Raw genomic sequence first — 20,539 nt, forward strand, 5'->3', positions numbered from 1 at the left:
GCCCTTAACCAAGCCATTCCACCCCTGGCATCTACAGACAGAAGTCACAGCGGCACTCAGGAAAGAACCCTCCTGTCACCGCCGGATGCCACTTCCACAGCATCATGCAATCACAGCCTGCTGCCCGTTCCCAGAACCTCAGGTAGAGGAATGAGAGAGTGAGCCAAAAGGTCAAATTGTCGCGACAACAGGAGCACACACACTCGCATCGACCACTGTGTGACATTACATATACATTTTTCTATGAAACCAGTGAAAAAAGGCATTCAGTGCAAGGAAGCAGCGCAACTAAAGACAAAACAGCTGGAAGCACCCAAAACATGCAAAGAAAAATGAGAAACGGAAGAAAAAACTGATGTGGTGGTTGTAGGAAAGTTTACCCTACAGGTGATCCAGCTGCAGTAAAGAAGCCAGAAACCATGAACTGAGCTGGCAGAAAATCTACAAAGCAGTGCTTTCGCCCTTCTTCCCAGGACAGAAAAACCAGATTCTTGCTGAAAAAGTTGCAGGCGAATCGGGAGGAGAAAGGCAGGTGTCCCCACCTGAGAAGAAACTCAGTAGTTTAGCTCCCACTCCGGACTCCCATTTACCTCTGAACAACAAATAATTTGTGGCAAAACATCAATGTCAACATGAGACACCTCTCCGTTAACTTCCTGTCGCTCCTCCTCGGTCTCTTCTCTCCCGTCTTCCTGAGCAGTGCCTTCGCTCGCACTCTTCTCCCCAGATCCCTTGGGGCCAACTACATGGTCCTGGGCCTCTGTGTCTGCCGGGCCTATGCCGGCCCCTGTGCGTCTGTCCGGGCTGGCTTCGGGCACTGCCTCCTCCCTGTCCACTACCTGGGCGGCTTGGCCGGGCGCTTCCTCCGCCTCCTCGTCACACTCCTCCTGCTCCTCCCTGATGGTGCCCTCGGTCACACGCTGCTGGGGCTGGTACTCGCCCATGTCTTCCTCCCCACTCTCACTGCTGCTGCTGCTCTCAGAAGACAGGGAGGTGGAGTCTTTGGGTGCCACAGGCTCCACCTTACGAATCTCCCCAGGACCACTCCCAGGTGATAGCTCTTTACCATTCATTTCTTCTGTGATTACTCTTTCATCTTTCCCAACCTCTGCCCGCTTCTTCTCCTCCACTACATTCAGAGTCTCATGTGAACTCTGTATGAAAAAAAGATGGAGGAGGGAAAACAAAAATATATGAATAAATAAAAACAACGGAAACCCAAATCAACGGATGGCAGGTTCATGTCATGGAGAAAACAAGGATGATTATGAAGGCTGACTGGAAGGGAAGCGGACAAGCATGAGGGGGATGGAAGGCGGCGGGCAATGGTGTGAACACAGAAAGGGGAGAACCTTAACAGCATCCCTGGCTCCAGTGCAAGGCCCTTCTGACGCGGGAGCACGTGTCTGCGGAACAAAAAGCAACCGAGGACACAAAATCAATACAGTTTTACCTCAACACCACCACACAGACATCTGACACTGCAAAGACAGAACAGCGAGAATCAACAGCTACAAAAACCTTTGCCCAAAGGTCACACAGAAGACAATGAGACAAATGCCAAAAAGCTTACAAAAAGAACAAAACACTAGGCATCCTCACAAAAAAATAATAAAATGCATTCACTATGGAGTTATACCTAACATAGCTCCACTTATGTAGTTGAAATTTTGATAAAAATATGGAAGTATACCAAAGTTTACTGATTATTTTGAAGGATAAATTGGAAAACTTTTAAAATTTATTCAACAGTTTGGTTTCGGTTTTGGTTTCAGTCAGACTTTGGAGCTTAGCCTCGAGCCCTGGTTTCTAAATAAATACAACAACAAGGAAATGACCTCTGCTTTGGGGCGGTGGGGGCATTTTTAAAAGAACAGCTCTGAGCAGGGCACAGTGGCGCACACACCTGTAATTGCAGCTACTTGGGAGGTCACATAGAGAGAACTGGGAGTTCATGGCCAGGCTAAGCAACATAAAGAAACTTCATTGCTAAAAAAATTTTAAATAAAAATTTTAAAAATAGCTTTGATTGACAAACTTACAGTTCATCTCTGACAATTATTAACATAAAAATGTTCATTTCAGAGACATTTATTAACATGGCAATCAGTACTATGATCAGCAGGAGGGATGTCATACACTGGGGCAGAGTCAAGGGTGCTCCAGTATTTCCTCTGCAAACTCTAGCTCTTTCCCCAGTATCTTTAAAATCTCAAGCAGAGCAAGTTTATCATTGGAGATGCTCACTTTTATCCCCTCCAATAACAATTTCCTGGGAGTAAATTAATGTATTCTATTTGAGTAATACAGTAGCTAAATCTTCAAGAAATACCTGTTGACTGAATATATTACCTATATTATAAACTACTGTGCTGTGGTATTATTAGCTATAGTAGAAATGCTTCTTTGGATGAGTTTGTTTTTAAAGCTTCAAATTTCTTGTCATTTACAAAACAGATTATTTTACATTGCCACAAATAAGTGTAACAATGACATTCAGGTGGCACTATGACCAGTAACCTAATTAGAAATAAATCAGCGAGAGACAGTAGGTCTGTCCATTCAAGGCAGTGCCTTGATGCTGACCACAGAGAGGCGTTTGCCTCAGTCCCCCTCTCAGTGCTACCCATGATGGCGCTACCAGAGCACTAACTGTGCTGAGCTGTGTCCTACAGCAGCAGGGCCACACAGAGCTAACAGCGCTCACTGTGCACTTTCGGGCAGCACCTAGCGGCACACGCTCACATGCCCTGCGTGACTGCTGAGCTGTTCTGAAAAGCATGCTGAAAGCATGTGTGAGTTGCTCGAAATTCCTACTCTGAAAACCCTGTGACCGACAGAGCAGGAGCATCACCCTTCAGTCTCATGGGTAACCTGGAGGGTTCAGACATGAAACTGAGAAACACTGAATCTGTTTTGGTAAGCAGGTAACGACTTACAAACTCCTTGATAAATAAAGACATCCAGTGATCAGAACACTTCTAAAACACACATTTCATGATTATTAAAGGTCAGTGAGTTATTATCACTATTACTACCAACCTCAAAGGGCTTAATAGGTTCTGCCTAAGCTCAGGGAATCCCTTAGAATCATTCAAAAACATTACTTCAGGATGGTAGGCATTTCAATTTTTCTACATAAGCAATTGAGAAATTAAATCAGAAGCAGCCTGAAATGTGGGTTTTGAAACCCTGAACTGTGCGAAGCACACCAAACCTCTACTCGGTGGGCATTTCCTCTGCTCAGTAACTCGGGCTCTGTGCTGTAATGGTCTCAATGATTCTCTGAATTTAGGCAGACTTTGTTTTTTGTTTTTTGTTTTTACTAAAAGAAGCAAGGAGAAACATCCAATCTGTTTCTTTTCCTCATGTCCAAATTCGGTCATTGTGCTTGAATGTTTCTCCCAGGGAGAGTTAATTTCACCAGTGAAAGCACTGGCGGGAAGGGTGTCTGAAAATTCAAAATGTGAAAATCACTCTTTTATGTGGCTTTTAGTAACAGGGGAAACAAAGTAAAATGCACCTCAGGCAAATGTGAGAAGGGCCAGGAGGAGGAAAGCTTTTCTCTAGAAGGCGCATTAGAGCTCACAACTGCGCCCTCTGCTGTCCAAGTGGCCGCTGAAAGGAAGGTGGCCTTCGCGCTATCAGAAAACCCCTTTGCACTAAACAAAATTGATGTTATCTCCTCTTCTAGGCTCTAGAAAGGTCAGAAAAGGAAGAGCAAAGAATTAATACATCAGAAAGACAGCAGTGACCTATTGAAAGAATGGAAAGGTTACACAAGAAAGACAACAGGACAGCATAAAATGAAAAGAAGAATTTTGAAGATTTTGCAGCTGGCTTATGTGGAGTTTTGCCTGAATGCCAGTATTTCCACCCTGCCTAAAAATCTCCGGTAGCTGTAACCTCAACAAACCAGCTAACGCGCCTCAGTTTGTCACTGATATTTTATCACAAATTGAGCACAACCTACCTGTCCATTAAACACAAGTACATATACTCTTATAATTCCTTGGCCTCCGCCTGCATACAAAGGCCTTTCCAGTGGCTTCTGCACTTGAATTACTTCTTCTGTACATTTGTCCCTGGACTCAACTTTCACATTTCTAGCCCTTAAACAACGGTTGTTCACCTGACTGAAGGGAGAAAGGAAAGCTGGGGACGGTCCTCAGGAACTTGGAATATCACTAAGGACTAACTATGATGTTCTCTCTCATGTCAGAAGTGTGCGAAAATAATTCTTAATAAAACTCATGCTTCAGCAGTCTTGAAAGGATGCATGACTTTTACAAGATGCTCTTTCAGACAGTGAGGCTAAGTGGGTGAAGAGGGGTAAGTGGATAAGCGTGTTCAATATTCAAGACTAAGTGCAGTTACAATCCCCACTGTTACACCATGCTGAGTCAGGGTGGAAGGAAAGCCCCTTCCCAGAAAGAAAGGGACTTAAGTGCCATGCATTTAATTATTCAAAGGAAACCATCAAAAGCATCTTTAAACTACAGCCTACGTAACTTCTATTAGACTCATGACAGAATATGCAAGCTTAAGGTTCTCATGATTCTTACAATATATTAGAGGATACCAAGATTCATTTACCCAATAAAAGACTTAAAGACGTGGTGTCCTTACTCTCTGTTCTACTTTCAAAATCACTCCTCTTCAAAGTTAAATTTATCTGGCCAGGTACGGTGGTGCACACCTGTAATTCCAGCACTGGGGAGGCTGAGAGGCCAGCCTGGGCTACACAGTGAGTTTAAGGCCAGCTTGAACTACAAAGCGAGAGTCTATCTCAAAAATGAATAAACTTAATGTATTTATTTTTAACAAAAAATTATTACTACTTTTTAAATCTATAAAGCCTGTATGATGGGAATTTGAAAATTTTGGTCAAATTATATATTTACATATAATTTTAAATTTTGTACTTCAAAAAGGATTACAATTCAAAGATGAAAAAGAAACCCTACAAAACCAGTAGCAAAGGGAAGAAGCAAAGACAGAAACTGAAAAGATGTTTTGTTCAAGTCAATCCCAGTACCTCAAATGTTCAGGTACTTCCAATTAATAGCAGTGGCATGTTATTTGAAGACAACCGTAATAATATAAATATTTAATTATATTATAGGTGGTCAATAAATGTTTCTTGGTTGAATGGCTGAGTGTACTTACAACAATCCATGCACATGTCAAGTATTATATATTTCTCTACACGTGTTAAAGAAGAAAAGAACAGGGAAAAGGCAGCAACTTCAAGTACAGATAAGCTATCTAGGAACTTTTCCCAATTTAAATATCACTTTATGGATTTAGATCTAAATTGTCCCTTCAAAGTCGCATGTGTTCCAAGGTGGGCCTCTCTACAGATGACTGGATCACAAGGGCTCTAACTCCATTGGAGGACTGATTTACTGATGAGATCATAATTTGCCAGCACTCCTAAAAGGAAGTGGAAACTTAGGAGGCGGGCCTAACTAAAGGGCATAGATCCTGGGGACTGAACCTGGGCCCTAGTTCCTCAGCCCTTCCTCTTCAGCTCTTTTCTTTTTTTTTTTTTTTTTGGTACCGGGAATTGAACTCGGGACCTTGCACTTGCCAGGTAGGCACTGAGTTATATCCCCAGCCATCGGCTCTTTTCTCGCCCTCTGCACTTCCTGGCTGCCACACCCACTGCCATGATGTTCCATCTCACTCACAGCCACAGCTAGAGAACTAGCTGACTATGGACTGAAATCTCTGAAACAGTGAGCCCCAAGCAATCTCTCCTCCTTTAAATTATGTCAGGTATTAGTCAAAGCAAACAGTTCATTAACAAAGTTACTGTCTTATAACTTCTAAAAGACATTTTATATTGCACAACCCTAAAACATGAGATCCATAAATACGATATTTTGAACATCTTCTGCAAAAGTCCAGTCTAACTGCAAAGAGTCCAAGGATATCACTATAAATTTGATTAAATTATGTCATTCAATTAGCTTCTAGAAGATGGATTTCTAAAAATACTTAATATTTCAAAGCATGGGATATCAAAATCTTCATTATATAGAGTCTTATTGGCTTTGGATTTCAAACTAACCTTTAATGTATATATAAGTATACCATTTGCTTAGGCCTTTTGACAGCAGGTTCGTCACTACAATGTTCTGGAAATATTTCATCTCAACTAGAGGTCAGAGTCCTTGAGGGAATTTCCATGTACTTTGCCTCCTCCCTCACCTCACTGTATATTCTGAAAATGTTCTCTACTGATTAACCAAATCTCCTCTGTGGGAAGGAAATACTCACTCCTCATTACTGATCTCTGCTTTCATTCACACCCTCTATAATCCTTTTCTTATCCAGTGAGAGACAGACTTCCTTCTGACATGTGCAGCATTGCATCACTGCTCACCCTTAAAGTTGCCATACCATCCTAAACTAGTAACACTACCTTTTTCTTTTTTCTTTTTTTTAGTAACACGATCTTTAAGACCGGGACATGATCTGGGGTCTTACCTCTTTGACCTTTCCTTCCTTCATGTTCACTAAGCCACTGTCATTTGGTCTTCAGCTCCACTCTGAAGGGACAGCTGAATGTGCTCCTAGGAAGTAGCATTCAGTGGGGAGGGGGTCACTCAGGGCATGCTTTTGGAGGTACATCTCTCACTCTGGCCCTCTCTTGCATCTCTGCTGCCTGACTGCCATGAGTTGAGCACCTTTCCTCTGATACAATCTTCCCCCTTGCCATTTCTGCCTTGGAGGTAGGCAACCACGCAATAAGCCTTCTGAAACCATGAATCAAAGTTAACCTCTACTCCTTTAAGGAACAGCTGCCAGCCATTTTGTCTAGCAAAAGGAAAGCTAACAAACATACTCCTTGTCATCATTAAAGTCTCATCTCAAATGCCATCTCCTCCTGACCACAATGGTAAGGCAGTCTTCTAACATAACAGTCTACACTACTTTCTGAACACTTACCTCTTAGTACCTGAAATTCTCTAATTACTAATTGCTGTCTATCTCCTCCACCAGACTCTAAACTCTCCAGGTTGACCAGCTGGCTAAGCAAAATCAGTAGAAACAAAAGATTGAGAATGTAAAAGAAACAGAAAGCTAATTTTCTCACTAATGCCAGTATTTCATATATACAGAAGCACAGATCGATATGAGTAGCTGCTATGGTGCATAGAAATGCTTTTTTTTTTTACTAGGAACCTTAAAAATGAAAATTCAAAAGTTTCATGTGATCATTAAGCTAGTAATCTAACTAACGTACATGTAACTTGTTATCTCAGTACCGCAGTATGAATAAGTGTTGCACAGTGCATTTTCACATGAAATTATTGTTTCCCAACTGTTAGCCACACACATAAATTAGGACCATTTATCTCTAAACTTCTACATTTCAAAGAATTTTCAGGCAAGATGTTTGTGCAATATGGTGTTTCTGCCCAGTGATTCTATGCTTCTATACATGGGGACTTGATTGTTTAAACATCAAAAAATTATTTCCAAAAAATTTCAGATTGATACATAAGAAAAAAGGAATACATATGGCTTTGGACAGAAATAAATGGAAAAGGGAAAAAGCAAGAGTAGATCCAAGGATGCAAGGTGAACACCTTGTCCGCCTCCTGGGCTTTTTCTTCAACTGGCCGTGTAGTTGCCACCAGGTACTTCTCCTTCATGGATAAAATATCCTTGAAAAGATGGTCTCCTTTTCTCTATTATTTCAAACAACAGACACAATCAACAAACAAGACATATACATTACACCTACAGCAACACATACATAAAACAATGGGAGGGGCTGTCAGTGTCAGTAGCACCAACCAGATGAAGCACACGAAGGCCAAAACCTTAGCGTATCATGTTTCCCCCAAAACACTTTAGAGTAGATTGCCGACATTATCTTCAGAAACTCTGAACATAAGGATTTATTAACTTCACAAGATTCTATAATCCGTGATGTTTAAAGTCTTAATATTTTCAGAAGTTTTATTTTTCAGTTCAGCAACTATTTTTGCTCATCTGTTCCTAACGCACTATTTTCAGTGTCACAAAAGAGCAACTAACAGCTTTGCTTAAGGGAAGGTGAATAAGAACAGCACAAGAACATCTAAATTAAATGCGTTGAACTTGGCAACATTCAAGCCATACTAGACACTGCAAGGAGAAAGATGAAATGTAGTGTAACATTTTTGTATGATTTTTTTACACTGAGGTTACACATGGTATAATCCACTGCCCCTTAAGAAGGATGATCACATGGAGATTCCTGGTCAACCACAGGAGAAGCAGGAATGGCTGAGAAGAACAGAGACAGACGGAATGGATAGAGAAGTATTCTGAGAATATATTCTGAAAGCAATTCTTATGGTAGGGAGAGGTAAACTATGGAAAGAAAAATGAGTTAGGAGAGACATTATAGTTGAAAACATTTTTAAAAATTATTCTCTATACCATTACTAGAAATTTTGATATTAAATTGCATTACATATAACATTTTACAAGTTTTCAACAGGGCTTATCAGTCCCTAAAAGTAGAGTTTTAACTCATTATCCTCACAGTAATGACCTTAAACCATTCTAAAATATGATCTACATTCCTTTAATTACATTTGATTTACTAAGTAAATGTCCTTATAGTATTTTAGAAATCAATAAGAAGCTTATTAAGTATTATGTAAGTTTCTGTCTTATGAGTAAATTCATTAATTCATAAATAACCTGAATAAAATAGTGAAATTACTCTGAAAATATTTCAAAAATATTTTTAACATACAAATTACCTAAGAACCAGACCAATAATATCTCATTGTTAATAAATATTTAGTATTTTAAAAGTTGTTAGCACTTACAAAAAGAAATGGGAATATTTTCCAAGTTCGGAGCATCAACATACAAGGTCAACAACCTGAGTTTTACTGAACAATCGGACTGAGACATATGACCAATAAATAGCTAGTGACATACCCCTTGAGTCTGTAGGGACAGAGGTGTGATACGTCGTTTTTCCCATTCGTTAGGGCGCGGCTCAGGTGTGGATTCCATAAAATTGCGCTTGAGTTCACTAATGCTAGCCTGATGTTTCAGTATGTCCTCCTGGGCTTTATCCAGGTCCTAGCAATTCGTAACGTAAGGGGAAAAAAATCCAAAAGGAAAAAACCCAGTAGGACAAAAATAAAAAAATAACACAAAGCAAACTTGTGATTAAAAAAACAGTAAAGCAAGAAAAATGCCAAGTCTCAAAAGCCATAAGTATTTTTGCCTTGACTGAAAATAAAGCCAATATGTATCTTTTATAATTTGTATTTTAAAGGGTTTTAATTTCTGTGTAGAATTTTCAAGAGTAATCATTTTAATTATTAAAAGGAAGCCATGGAACACACTGTCAAAAATGTCTAATAATCCTCTTGAGGATGAACTGCAGCCTGACTTTGTTCCTACGAAGTTCTCTTTCTCCTTGGGGCTACTACTGTATTCGATGAACGTAGTAAATCAGAGAAACAGAGACACAGACTCAGAAGCACACTGGGCCTGCGGGGAAAAGCCAGTCCAGGATCACCCCTACAAAAGGAAAACTCGAAGACTGACTTTTGTCAGGATATTCTGGTGGTAGTTTTTAATCCTTAAAAAAATAATAATAACTGCTTCCAGAGGCTGCTTCTGCTTGGTCTTGCTATAAAAAATGGATAACATACTGGTCTCATGTAGCACCAAGCACAAAAATGGGGCTCAGCTACTGCACACATCAAATATTCCTTATACAAAGATGTGAGGAAACTACCAGGACAGTTTTCATTGAAGTAGGCCCTGACAAATGGTATTAGTAAGATTTTTCCAGCCTGGCTCTGATAAATGGTGTATGTGGTAATTAATGCTTAGGAAAGTGTTTCATGTGAATTTTAAATGTTTTCTAACGTTTCAAAAATCAAAGGGTCACCTGTAGGTTATAGCTTTTGTCCGACTCCCAAAGGAACAGGTCATGCATTTGATAAAATTAGATAACTCATATTCATGCACAAGCATAGTAGCTCATTTGTGAGCTTCTATAGCCATTTGCAAAAACTCATGAAAATCTAAAACTCTTTGCATGGCATGGGAAACCAACTGTGGCTTGAGATCAGGCACATTTCTTGCATTTATTCAAAGCAATGTTATTCATTACACCATACAGCATTTTTAGTAAGTTAAGCAGAAATACATTTTCAACAGTTATCAAAGCTGCCAAAAGCAACCAGATTAGTCAGGTTATTGACAGCTGCAGTTCTCCAGTAAATACACTGCCACATACTACCTATCCTAGTGGGAGAAGGAAAAATTGTTCTCGTGTGACATGGGTGGTTAGGCATTCTCTCTCTCTCTTGCTCTTTCGTTCTAATCAAAATAATTCCACTAATTAATATATTCATAAACATTTTAAGTGGACCACATTCCTAGTTACATGGAATTTAGGGATGGGGGAAGTGGGCATAGATCAAGAAACAAACGCTTTAATCTCAGATAAACAAAATCTGTTCTACTTAATGTGTATCAAAGGTGGGATTGACTTACTTCAGATTCTATGCCCTTGAAATACCTTATTAGGAAAATAGGTTTACTTATAGAACAACTTTAAGACGAAAAGATAAGCTTTATTCGCTTGACTACACAAAGCTTTGTCCCAGTTGTCACTCTGAGAATGCAATGGCTCCATTCCTACCTACGCCACTGGACATGGACCAAGCAGGCCTGGTAACATGCACTCCCAGTTCCATCTCCCCATGCGTTTCATGCACTGTGCTTGGAAAGCTGCCAGCGAGCCTGTGCGTGACCTCCCGTCCACAGCAGCCTGGCAGCCATTAGGACAGAGTGGTTTTCTTAGATTATACAAACCTCCAACATTAAATTGCTATGTCTGACATAAATATTATCCCCTTCTACTCTCAAGGAATTTTTCTGTGAAATTAAATCACACACAGGGAGAAAAAGGCAAATAAACATAAGTGTATCAATCAGCAAGCACCAGGAAAGACCCAGAGTTTGACACTCTAAGACTTTAAAATAAATGAGGATAAAAATCTTATGAACTTAAAGGTACAACAAATAAATCTCACAAATAAACCCTGGGAAGTACATTCCACTACCACCCCTCAACAATAATGGCAGGCAGCAGCCACCAGATATTTAACTTTAGGGGAAAAACAGCCACTTCTTCCAACTGTGCTTCCTTTTCTGTCTTCACCTGAAAAGTCTTGCAGCATTTGCCAGAAAGAAGGAGAGCATTAATTGGAACTCTACCCTCAGTGCAGAGGCTGTTTTTGAACTTAAACGATGATGCAGCATTACCAACCTTTGTTGTCTGGCCCTCAGCAGATGCAGACTAGTAAGCCACTTTGTTCTTCACCTACAGTGCTGTACACATGATGGAAATGATCCTTGCAAGGTGGAATGGAGAATGGAACCTTCCCTCTTTCTCAGTCCCTAGACTGTGCTCTGCTTTTGTGTATTTTTTTAACCCGAGAATGAAAATATGAGAGTGCAAATATGGCATATTTAATCTGTTCTACTCTGAAATATCTAAATCAACTAGTGACAGAGCAGAGTATACTGAAATAAAATTTGTCTTCAGCTTTGTATTGGTTACAGATTTTACACCATTATACCTTATTGCTAATTTTTAAATATGAATTTCTTGGGAGAAAAAGGGGCTACTTTCCTATTCAAATGGTAGGTATTTAAAATGTTTGAAATATAACCCTGTTCTTTCATATAATTTTCAAACAAGATTAGTTTTCCATAACTGGACTTTTCTCAATGTCTAATGACCCAGAAATATAAATTTGAAGTTTAAGTATTAAATGAATTTTGATACCAGGAAAAGAAAAATACCGATTCTGATATCAAAGAAAAATAACCATTACAGGCTAATTCATATCATATATTCTTTTCTTTCTTTGCTAGGGGCAAATATGAGAGTTCAAAATGCTTACCTTCATTTCTGGTAACCGTAGTAGTTTTGAGAGATAAGCAAGAAGCTCAAAGAGTTTATGAGAAGTGGAGTAAAGTAAGACACAACTACTCAACAGTCTGGTAAGAATCATCCTTCAATTCTTAGGTCAACATTTAATTCTCTAAAATGTTGAACTTTGCCATTTCTCAGGTAAACTTTTGAACTGTGGTTTGTCATACAATGTATATTCATTGCATTTCTTCACATTATCTTAGATTTACTCTGAATTTTGTGATTTATTCTATGTACTGACAGTATCCATAAGCTATGACACATTGAATCATCAGACCACACTTAGCAAAATAATTTAAAAACACACTTCATATATTTACACTGACTTAGCAGTGCAGAACTAATACACTTTTTTAAAAAGTTGCTTATACAGAGGTAAAAAATGTCCTTATACCAGACACCCCATTTTCAATAAAAATAAAAGCTCCATGTTAATGTTGCAAGCTTTCAGAGAGTCATGCTTCATTGTTCACACACATCTGTTAATGGTAACAGAACACATCTTCCTTATAAAATACCTGACTGACTCATTCATATAATTTCATGATTTAGGACTGGGGGCACTAGCTAAAATTTACCTATCTGGTCCTCAAATGCTACAGTGATAGGAAACAAGGAGTTTCTCAGACTAGCTTACAAAGACTCACACAGATACAACCTCATCAAGAACAAACCTGTATTGCAACCAGGAGATATAACACTAAGGCGTTCTAATACACATCTGTCACTGTTATGTTTACTACGTTCTAAGTTCTGTTTCAAACATAAAGTTCCCATCCTAAAGGAACAGCATTAACATCTGTCTAAAAAATAAAGTCAATATGGATTTAAGGACAATATAGGTTTCCTCTGCCCCACTCTGTTAAAAATCTAACATGATCTAGATATTTTTAAAACAATCTTACCATTTTGGTCTCAATTCAGAACACATGGACCTGGTGGAAGGGCACCAATGCAGGGCGCCTACCTTTGTCTCTCATGCACTAGCACACTGTGCATATGAAAGTGTGCGGGCGATACTATGCCGAAGGGAATCAGTGAAGTTTATGCACATGTTTACACTCCATATGAAGAAGGGTACAAGGTGAAGTGTAGTTTGGTTGACTTCACAAAACAAAGCTTATGGAGGAATGCCAGCAACTGCTTCCTCTTCCTCTGCTTTGTCATTCAAGTCACAGTCATAAGGAACATTAAAGGAGGTGGCTTTAGCTTCCAGATAACAGAGGGCTAGAGCCACAGGAAGTGAAAAGGTGAGAGAAAAAGGAACGGACTGAGAAGCAGAGAGAAGTAAGCCAAAAATGAGGATGAGAGAAGGAATGAATGATCGGGAGGTGACAGGGACATAGTGCTGAACGTCAGGTGGAAGGAAGGAGATCCAGAGCCTGGGGAGGCTGGGGAAGGCGAGATACCCATCTTCATCCAGAAGGGAGGGAAAGCCAGATGGGAAACATTTGTGGAAGCCAAAGGAGAAGTAACTGAACTCAGAGGCCTCCTGGTCAGCCCTGCTAAGAGTCTTCTCATGGACGAGAGAAGGACAGTCGGGCTGGGCAGGGGCTACAACAGGATCGGACACAGAATCCAGCGTGGCCCTCTCCGGGGCCCCCTGCTCTGCAATTTCACCTGTGGAAAGGTGCTCTAAGCTGTCTAGGGTGAGCTGCTCAGCCTCCCCAGAAGGGTCTTCCTCTGAAATGTCTGAAAGCAAGTCCACTTCAGGGACTGGCAGAAGGTGTGGAGAAAATGGTGAAGTACAGTGGAGGAGAGGGGATGGTGGGCACATGCAAACAGTCTGTTTTCCAGAGCAAACCCATGGGGGAGCGTGCATTACACAGACATGTTCACAGGAAAGAGGAATGCAAGGAAAGAAGGAGAAAAGAAGAAATGGGTAGTTAGTGAAAACTATACTCTCAAGTATGTTTCATATTAACAGTGCAGTTAGAAAATGAATCATGATCCTTACTTACAGAGGAAAATTGGACTATTTTATCACCTAAAACTTAGAGATACCAACTGTTTTAACTATTATTTTCAAACTGGCTCCCCATGAATCCTGGGAACGCAATTGGTATTATTCGCTCTGAAGGCTGGATGCTGACAAACATTCAAAGCATCAGGAAAAACCCAGCACAACCAGTCATTTCCTAAAGACAAGTAAGATTTCTTTTGAATTTTAAAGATAAGAACATTTTCTAGTTTTAAAAAAGGAAAAAATTTAAAACACAAGTGTATAGTTCAAATTCAATAGGGAAATGGAACAGAAATATTCTGAAATACTGTGTTCTTCTGTTTCAGAAGAAATACTGTGCTCTTCTGTTTCTTCTGTAAACTACTCTCCTGGATGCCTCTTTAGCATAATTATTTTTAATAAACAATTCTAACAATTACTCAGCAGTTGAAGGATTTTCTTGGGCACAATTTCTGTTTGTTCCGCAGTGCTGGTACAGTACTGGGAACTGAAGCCAGGGTCTTTGTGCTAAGCCAAGCCATTGGCAGTGGAGGTGGGTCTCACTAAGTCCCTAAATTGCTCCCGTGGGGCTTGAACTTGCAATCCTCCTGCCTTGGCCTTCCAGATTACAGGCATGTTCCACCATACCTGGCTTGTGTAATTTTCAACATGACAGTCACAATTCTTTAACACTAGACTGTAAATGATTTTATGTCAAATATTAGTGTCCTCCGGCAGAAGAGAGGACCCAAAAGGTCGCTGAGAACCCCACTGTAGGTATATGTGGTTCTAACTGCAGGGATCGCTAAGGCAGTGGCGCTATGTTATCTAGCAGGTCCTTTGTGGACTCACTTTGCATGTCTTTAAAATTTTCAAAGTTAAAATCATCAGGAAAATCTCATCGCTCTGTTTGGTGTGTGCATGCACACCTGCTTGCCCCTACTTCCAAGCTGCTCTGCACACACATGGCAAGGAGACCGGAAGAACACAAAGGTTCTTCAAGTCAGCACTGAAGAGACTTTACTGCCCCAGGGAGCACAACAGTGATGAATGTGAGAACACAACAGAAGCTACTCCTCCATTCACTATGGGAAATGAACAAAATAAAGCCAAAACACACCAATTTCCCACTACCCACAAAACAATTACTCTCTGTGTTAAAATTTCTTTTCAGTCACAGGTATTAATGAAAAGTAAAATTTTTCATAAAGATCACCTTTGTTTATGTAAAAAATTTCAAGTCAACATAGTTTAAATAAACTTTAAAATTTACTTGTAACAAACCAAATATAAATTCCAAATCACCATGCTTCTGTAATTTGGTGATTTAATTGATAATCATAAAGAGAGAAAGGTCAATGAATTACTTACTAGCATTAATGTGATTTATGTTGAAATATTTTGCTCTGAATAACAGCTAAAAGGAGGTTAGAAACTACAGTCCAAACCAGCGAGAGTCTACCATATTTGAAAACTGGGAAATTACACCAACACAGAACACGCAATGATAAATATAAATATTTCATTTCTGAAAGAGAAATGCAACAACCAGCTTCTCATCCAAGGACAAGCTTAAACCACGTCACACTGCTTTGCCGTACCTTTCCTTCAGATAGCTGCAAGTGCGGGGCTCGGGCTGGGCTCCTGACGTCCGGTACCACAGCAGCACCCGCAGCCCCAGGGCCGTATGCAGAGACTGCCCCTGCGGCACCAGGAAAATCCTTCACAGGAGTTTGGTCCCCAACACCGATCGGAGCTGGAAAAGAATAATTTTCAGACACTTCAGGACATGCAAATGGTTAAAGCTTTATGGACTGTTTCCCTCTTAAACATATAAACGGTACCATATAAAATAACAGGAACAAGAACACTGCTTAACCTCTGAAAGGATCAACATGGAAAATAAACTCATTTTTAAACTTTTACCAAACTTTAATAGTATTCTGAATTTTAACCCAGTGAACTACATATATCAGATTTTTAAAGGATATACTGTGATCATGTAATTGGTCAGTAGGAGGAGCTCTAAGACCAGCTAAAACACAGTGAGGGCAAAATGTCAGAATTATATTTTCATTAATATGTTAGGTCTCTAGGATTTCTTTGATCTCGCCTGGATTTACTTCTGAATCTACCTATTACAATAAATAATTATCTAATTATTAAAAGGATTTGCTTCAATAAGATTTAAGAAGTCGTACACAAAGGTACTTGTAATTTGAACACCAAAAGACAAGACTAGATTTTAAAGGTTTCCCTCGTTTATGTTTAATACTTCCATTTTCTCCATTCCTACTGCATGTCTCAACCAGACCTACAGTAAGATACCACCAGCACCCTCGCCCCAGGAAACCTGGCTCCCAAGTGTTCCCAGCATCTCTCCACAGAAAGGCAGAAACATGAATTGTGTGGGAGTCTGGGTCCTACTGCAGATCAGCACAGGACAACTTTAAACCTCAACTAGGCAAAGTGGTAGTGAAACCTGCAGCTCTTCCCCAGCAGCCACACTGCCAGGAGGTCCCTTCACTGGCATGTGGTTTGCTCTGCTCCATGCCAGGAACAAAGCCCAAGAAACACAAAAGCTCCGAGGCAACAAGCTGTAGGAGCACAGCACCGTGTACCATCTGTACACGAAACTTGGAGGGAACTAAGTACTTTTAAACTGTATGCCACCAAATACCTCTAATCCACAGCCCTCACAGGGCGCGTCCAAAATTCGCTTCTTTCTCAGCTCTGCCTTCTTCATCAAATGCTATCTATGCACACACTTGCACTACCTGCTCGAGCTGGGAGCCTCTCCTCAGGACTCCCCTCATTCCTCACTTCCAGCAGGGCCATCGGGCCTCAAAAACGGTTTAACTGAGTGCGAAGCCAGTTCTGCCCACCTCTACTCCTACCACTTCACCTTTCAAGACTTTCCCAGCCTATAAGTAGCCATATTTTTCAAAGTCCACAGTAATTATTAAACAGTAAAACAAACCTACATCTTACATACACTTATTTTCCAGATTTTTTAAAACTTCTGACAAGATTCTTCTAATCGTCCTTTATATGGCTATGCGTAACTCTTTAACTAAGGTTTGGCATTTCTAGGTATCCATTACAGTTAGGATTCACTGTAAACTGAGAAAAACCTAATCTACAAATGATTTCAAATGAAATCATAATAAATCTGAATGAATATCTAATACTGGAGCCAATACATTTTTTGAGCTCTGAAACAGCCTTGTAGAAAATCCTGAGAAGCTGACAGGCCAGGCACTGAGCCAAGCCCACGGTGCCGACAGGATACTACCGCCGTGAGTTTGCCTGGGCTACACCTGCTCTATGTCTCAATCCTGCCCAACTGCTCTCTTGCCTCAAATGATTTTTTAAAATGAAAACACCTTGCACTACATGCTCTTGGGAACATATGCCCTACCCTGGTTTCCTACAGCACAGAGAACAGAAACCACGCTTCACCATGACCTGCACAGTGAGAGGACACAACCACAGCCCACTTCTGTCATTACCGAGTCTTGATCAGGCTGCCTTCTTTCTGTTTCTCAGATGTATGGAGCACTCCCTCACCCTATAACCTTCAGTCCTGTCACTTCTGCCCCCCAGGAAGGTTTGTCCTCTGCTCCTGTGGCTGCCTCCCTCTCACCCTTCAAGTCACACCTGCACTGGTTCTTCCTGAGACAGGCACATTCCCTGATGCTCCCACCCAAGCAGTTTCCCTGCGTATTACACTTTTCACTTTCTGAAACGCCACTGGCTTCCCTACTACACCAAATGCATCTTGGCTCTTCTCTGAAATGACTGATCTGCCTCCTTTTTGGTACAATTTCCTAATCTCAGAGAAGTCTCACAGTTTAAAAATAACTGCTAAGTTCTAGGTAGGTTTTTATTGTGATACTTGGTCTTTAGAAATCAAATTGATGTGTACTTTCCCTGTAATCACTAGAGGATTTAATCTGTCAAACTTTAAAGTGAGAATTATTTATGTAACTACTTTATTGTAGACTAAGTAAACAAAAAGGAAGATATCAACAACAACAAAATTGGTATACTGACAGCAGAATGATGGCAAAAATAAAGCTCAGTACCAGATTAAGTACCAGCTTTGCTTTGAGGGGTAAAGAACAGAACATAAGGCCCAAAGAGATCACTGCCTCTCTGGTCGTATACTGGCATGAGTAGCCTCCTATTTTCCACAGGAACACAATAATCCTTTTGATGACTTTCCCATCTGATGAATTACAGTGTCCAACACACAAAGGGAGAAATAATGGATTACTGTGCCACGCTTCTTGCTGTTACTTGTAAAAATCATTGTTTTCTGATACAGACTCCTATAACCAACCCTCCACAGTAACTACCCAAACAAGATGATGTGTTTCCCCACACATGGTTTATGTACCTCAAAGAAAGTGTACTGGTTTACTGCTTTTTCTTAACTCTAAAACTTGCAATATAAGAGTTACAGAGCCTTATAGGAAAACAGTGTTCTAGAAAGAGCAATGATTTCTCTCAGGGCATTAAAAAACAGTGATTCATTTGTTTGACACTGTATAAATTCTCTGTGGTGAGGCTTGAGAAATATTTACATGGGTTGGCACATTTTTAAGATTTCCGTGGAAAAGTGCTCAGCTGTTGAAAAGCTGTAGTACACTAATAATTCACTGAATTTAAATCACTATGTTTGGAAATGTGGGCATTCACTTGAAGCAGTCTGGGTGCCCTTGCATATTTTTTTGAGTGGGCTCATAAAACCATATGGAACATTCCCTAGAATCAAGATTTACAAACTATATACACCAAAGTGACCAATGACAAGTCCCAGGACATATCTGCACCTGTTTTTGAAATCTCTACCTAGGAAAACTAAATTGAGCCCAACAGGCTTCAATCCTTTACTAATGAAGGTACATTTTTATCTGTTAACATATGTCTGGTCTATTTTACTTAATTATTTAAAGTACAAGTTCATATTTTAGAAAATATCAACTAATAATCAAAAAAAATTATTTGCTGAAAATATCAGTAAAATAAAAATTTCAAATTCAAAATTACTATCAAACAAAATAAAAACATTGGGAAATTATTTCTTCTGGTTAAAAAAAAAAAAACCTAACCATACCAGCACCTTCTAGTAACACTGTGGAGGCCACGGAAAGGCATCACCCTTTAACGATATGTAAGAAGAGTCTGTTTCTATCTCCCAAATCAGACAGTGACTCTTAAGAGTGAGGAGAAAGAAATCTGAGGCCTTCATAAAGCATTCTAATGGAAGCATAACCTATTTCTTTTACAGGAAATGTACTATTAATTTGAAATTGATAGGTTACAAGACAGACATCTGAAGAAAAGCAACATTATTTTACTCCTCTGTTAGTTTACGTGAAATTACAAGCATGTGTAGAAGGCCCTTCCCTCAAAATGACTAAAGACACTAATGACAAACCTACTGCCAACATCATATTATTTAAAGAAAAATTAAAACAATTGCTCTGCATCACATCAAACTAAAAAGCTTCAGCACATCCAAGAAAACTACTAACAGAGTAAAGAAACAACCTACAGAATGGGAAAAAATCTTCACCAGGTACTCCTCAGACAAAGGACTAGTAGAATACGTAAGGAATTTTAAAAAATGAGATCTCCCAAATTTAAAGACCTAGTTTAAAAATGGGCATCAGAAATGAATAAATAATTTTCAGATAAATACAAATGGCTGATAAACACATCTTTAAAAGTTCAACATCGCTGGCCATTTGAGATATGCAAATTAAAACATTGAGATTCCATCTCACTCCAGAAGAATGGCTATCACCAAGAGATCAACCAGTAACAAATGCTGGCACGGCTGTAGGAAAAAAGGAACTCTTCTCTTCACTGTTGGTGGAACTGTAAACTGATACAAACACTATAGAAATCAGTATGGAGATGACTCAGAAAACTAAAACTAGCAATTCTCTTTGGCCATGCTATTCCCCTTCTAGGTATCTTCCCGAACATGTTAAAAACATCATGCCACAGTGATTTACGCAAATATATGTTTGTAAGCAGCACAATTCACAACAGCTAAATCTTGTGGTATAAGCCTGTATGCCCATCAACAGATGAATGAATCAACAACAGAAGAAAATGTAGTATTTACATACAATGGACTACTAATCTGCCATAAAGGATAAACTTGAGCCATTTGCAGGAAAATGGATGTATCTTGAGTTCATAATGTTAAGTGTAGTAACTCAGACATCCAAGTTTAAATATTGCATGGTTCCTCTTATACGAAAAACTTAATGCAGTGGTACTTCACTCAATTCATGAACACTTCTGTTTGCGAAAAGAAGTATTTTTTTTTTTTTGGTTTTTCTCCGGTACCGGGAACCGAACTCACAACCTTGCGCTTGCCAGGCAGGCGCTTTTGCCGCTGAGCTAAATCCCCAGCCCCCCGAAAAGAAGTATTTGACAAAATTTTGCTTTGGTTTGCAAACTCTATATTGGGTAACAAACATGACTGCAGCCATTTTTCCCACACAAATACAAACGTGGCTATCTTCCAAAATCTTAAAACAAATTAAGTTGATGAACTGAGGTACAACTGCATATACATAAACTATGAA

At 39.7% G+C, this 20,539-nt stretch overlaps 1 protein-coding gene across 4 annotated transcripts in view; it reads right to left on the reverse strand.

Annotated features, from left to right (window-relative positions):
* Positions 1–590: 590 nt before the first annotated feature.
* The window catches only part of LOC102026279 (band 4.1-like protein 2), a gene marked incomplete at both ends in the record, with an annotated part of 27,238 nt that continues 7,289 nt past the window's right edge, over positions 591–20,539 (reverse strand). Inside the window, 6 exon segments of one of the 4 annotated variants that reach the window (XM_005415084.2) lie at positions 591–1,154; positions 1,353–1,406; positions 7,602–7,703; positions 8,956–9,102; positions 10,858–10,920; positions 15,530–15,684. In XM_005415084.2, coding sequence (XP_005415141.2) covers positions 591–1,154; positions 1,353–1,406; positions 7,602–7,703; positions 8,956–9,102; positions 10,858–10,920; positions 15,530–15,684 — 1,085 coding nt within the window. 4 annotated transcript variants of the gene reach the window in all.

Source organism: Chinchilla lanigera, unplaced genomic scaffold (genome assembly GCF_000276665.1).
Source record: "Chinchilla lanigera isolate Chin_1 unplaced genomic scaffold, ChiLan1.0 scaffold00333, whole genome shotgun sequence".
Lineage (NCBI taxonomy): Eukaryota > Metazoa > Chordata > Mammalia > Rodentia > Chinchillidae > Chinchilla > Chinchilla lanigera.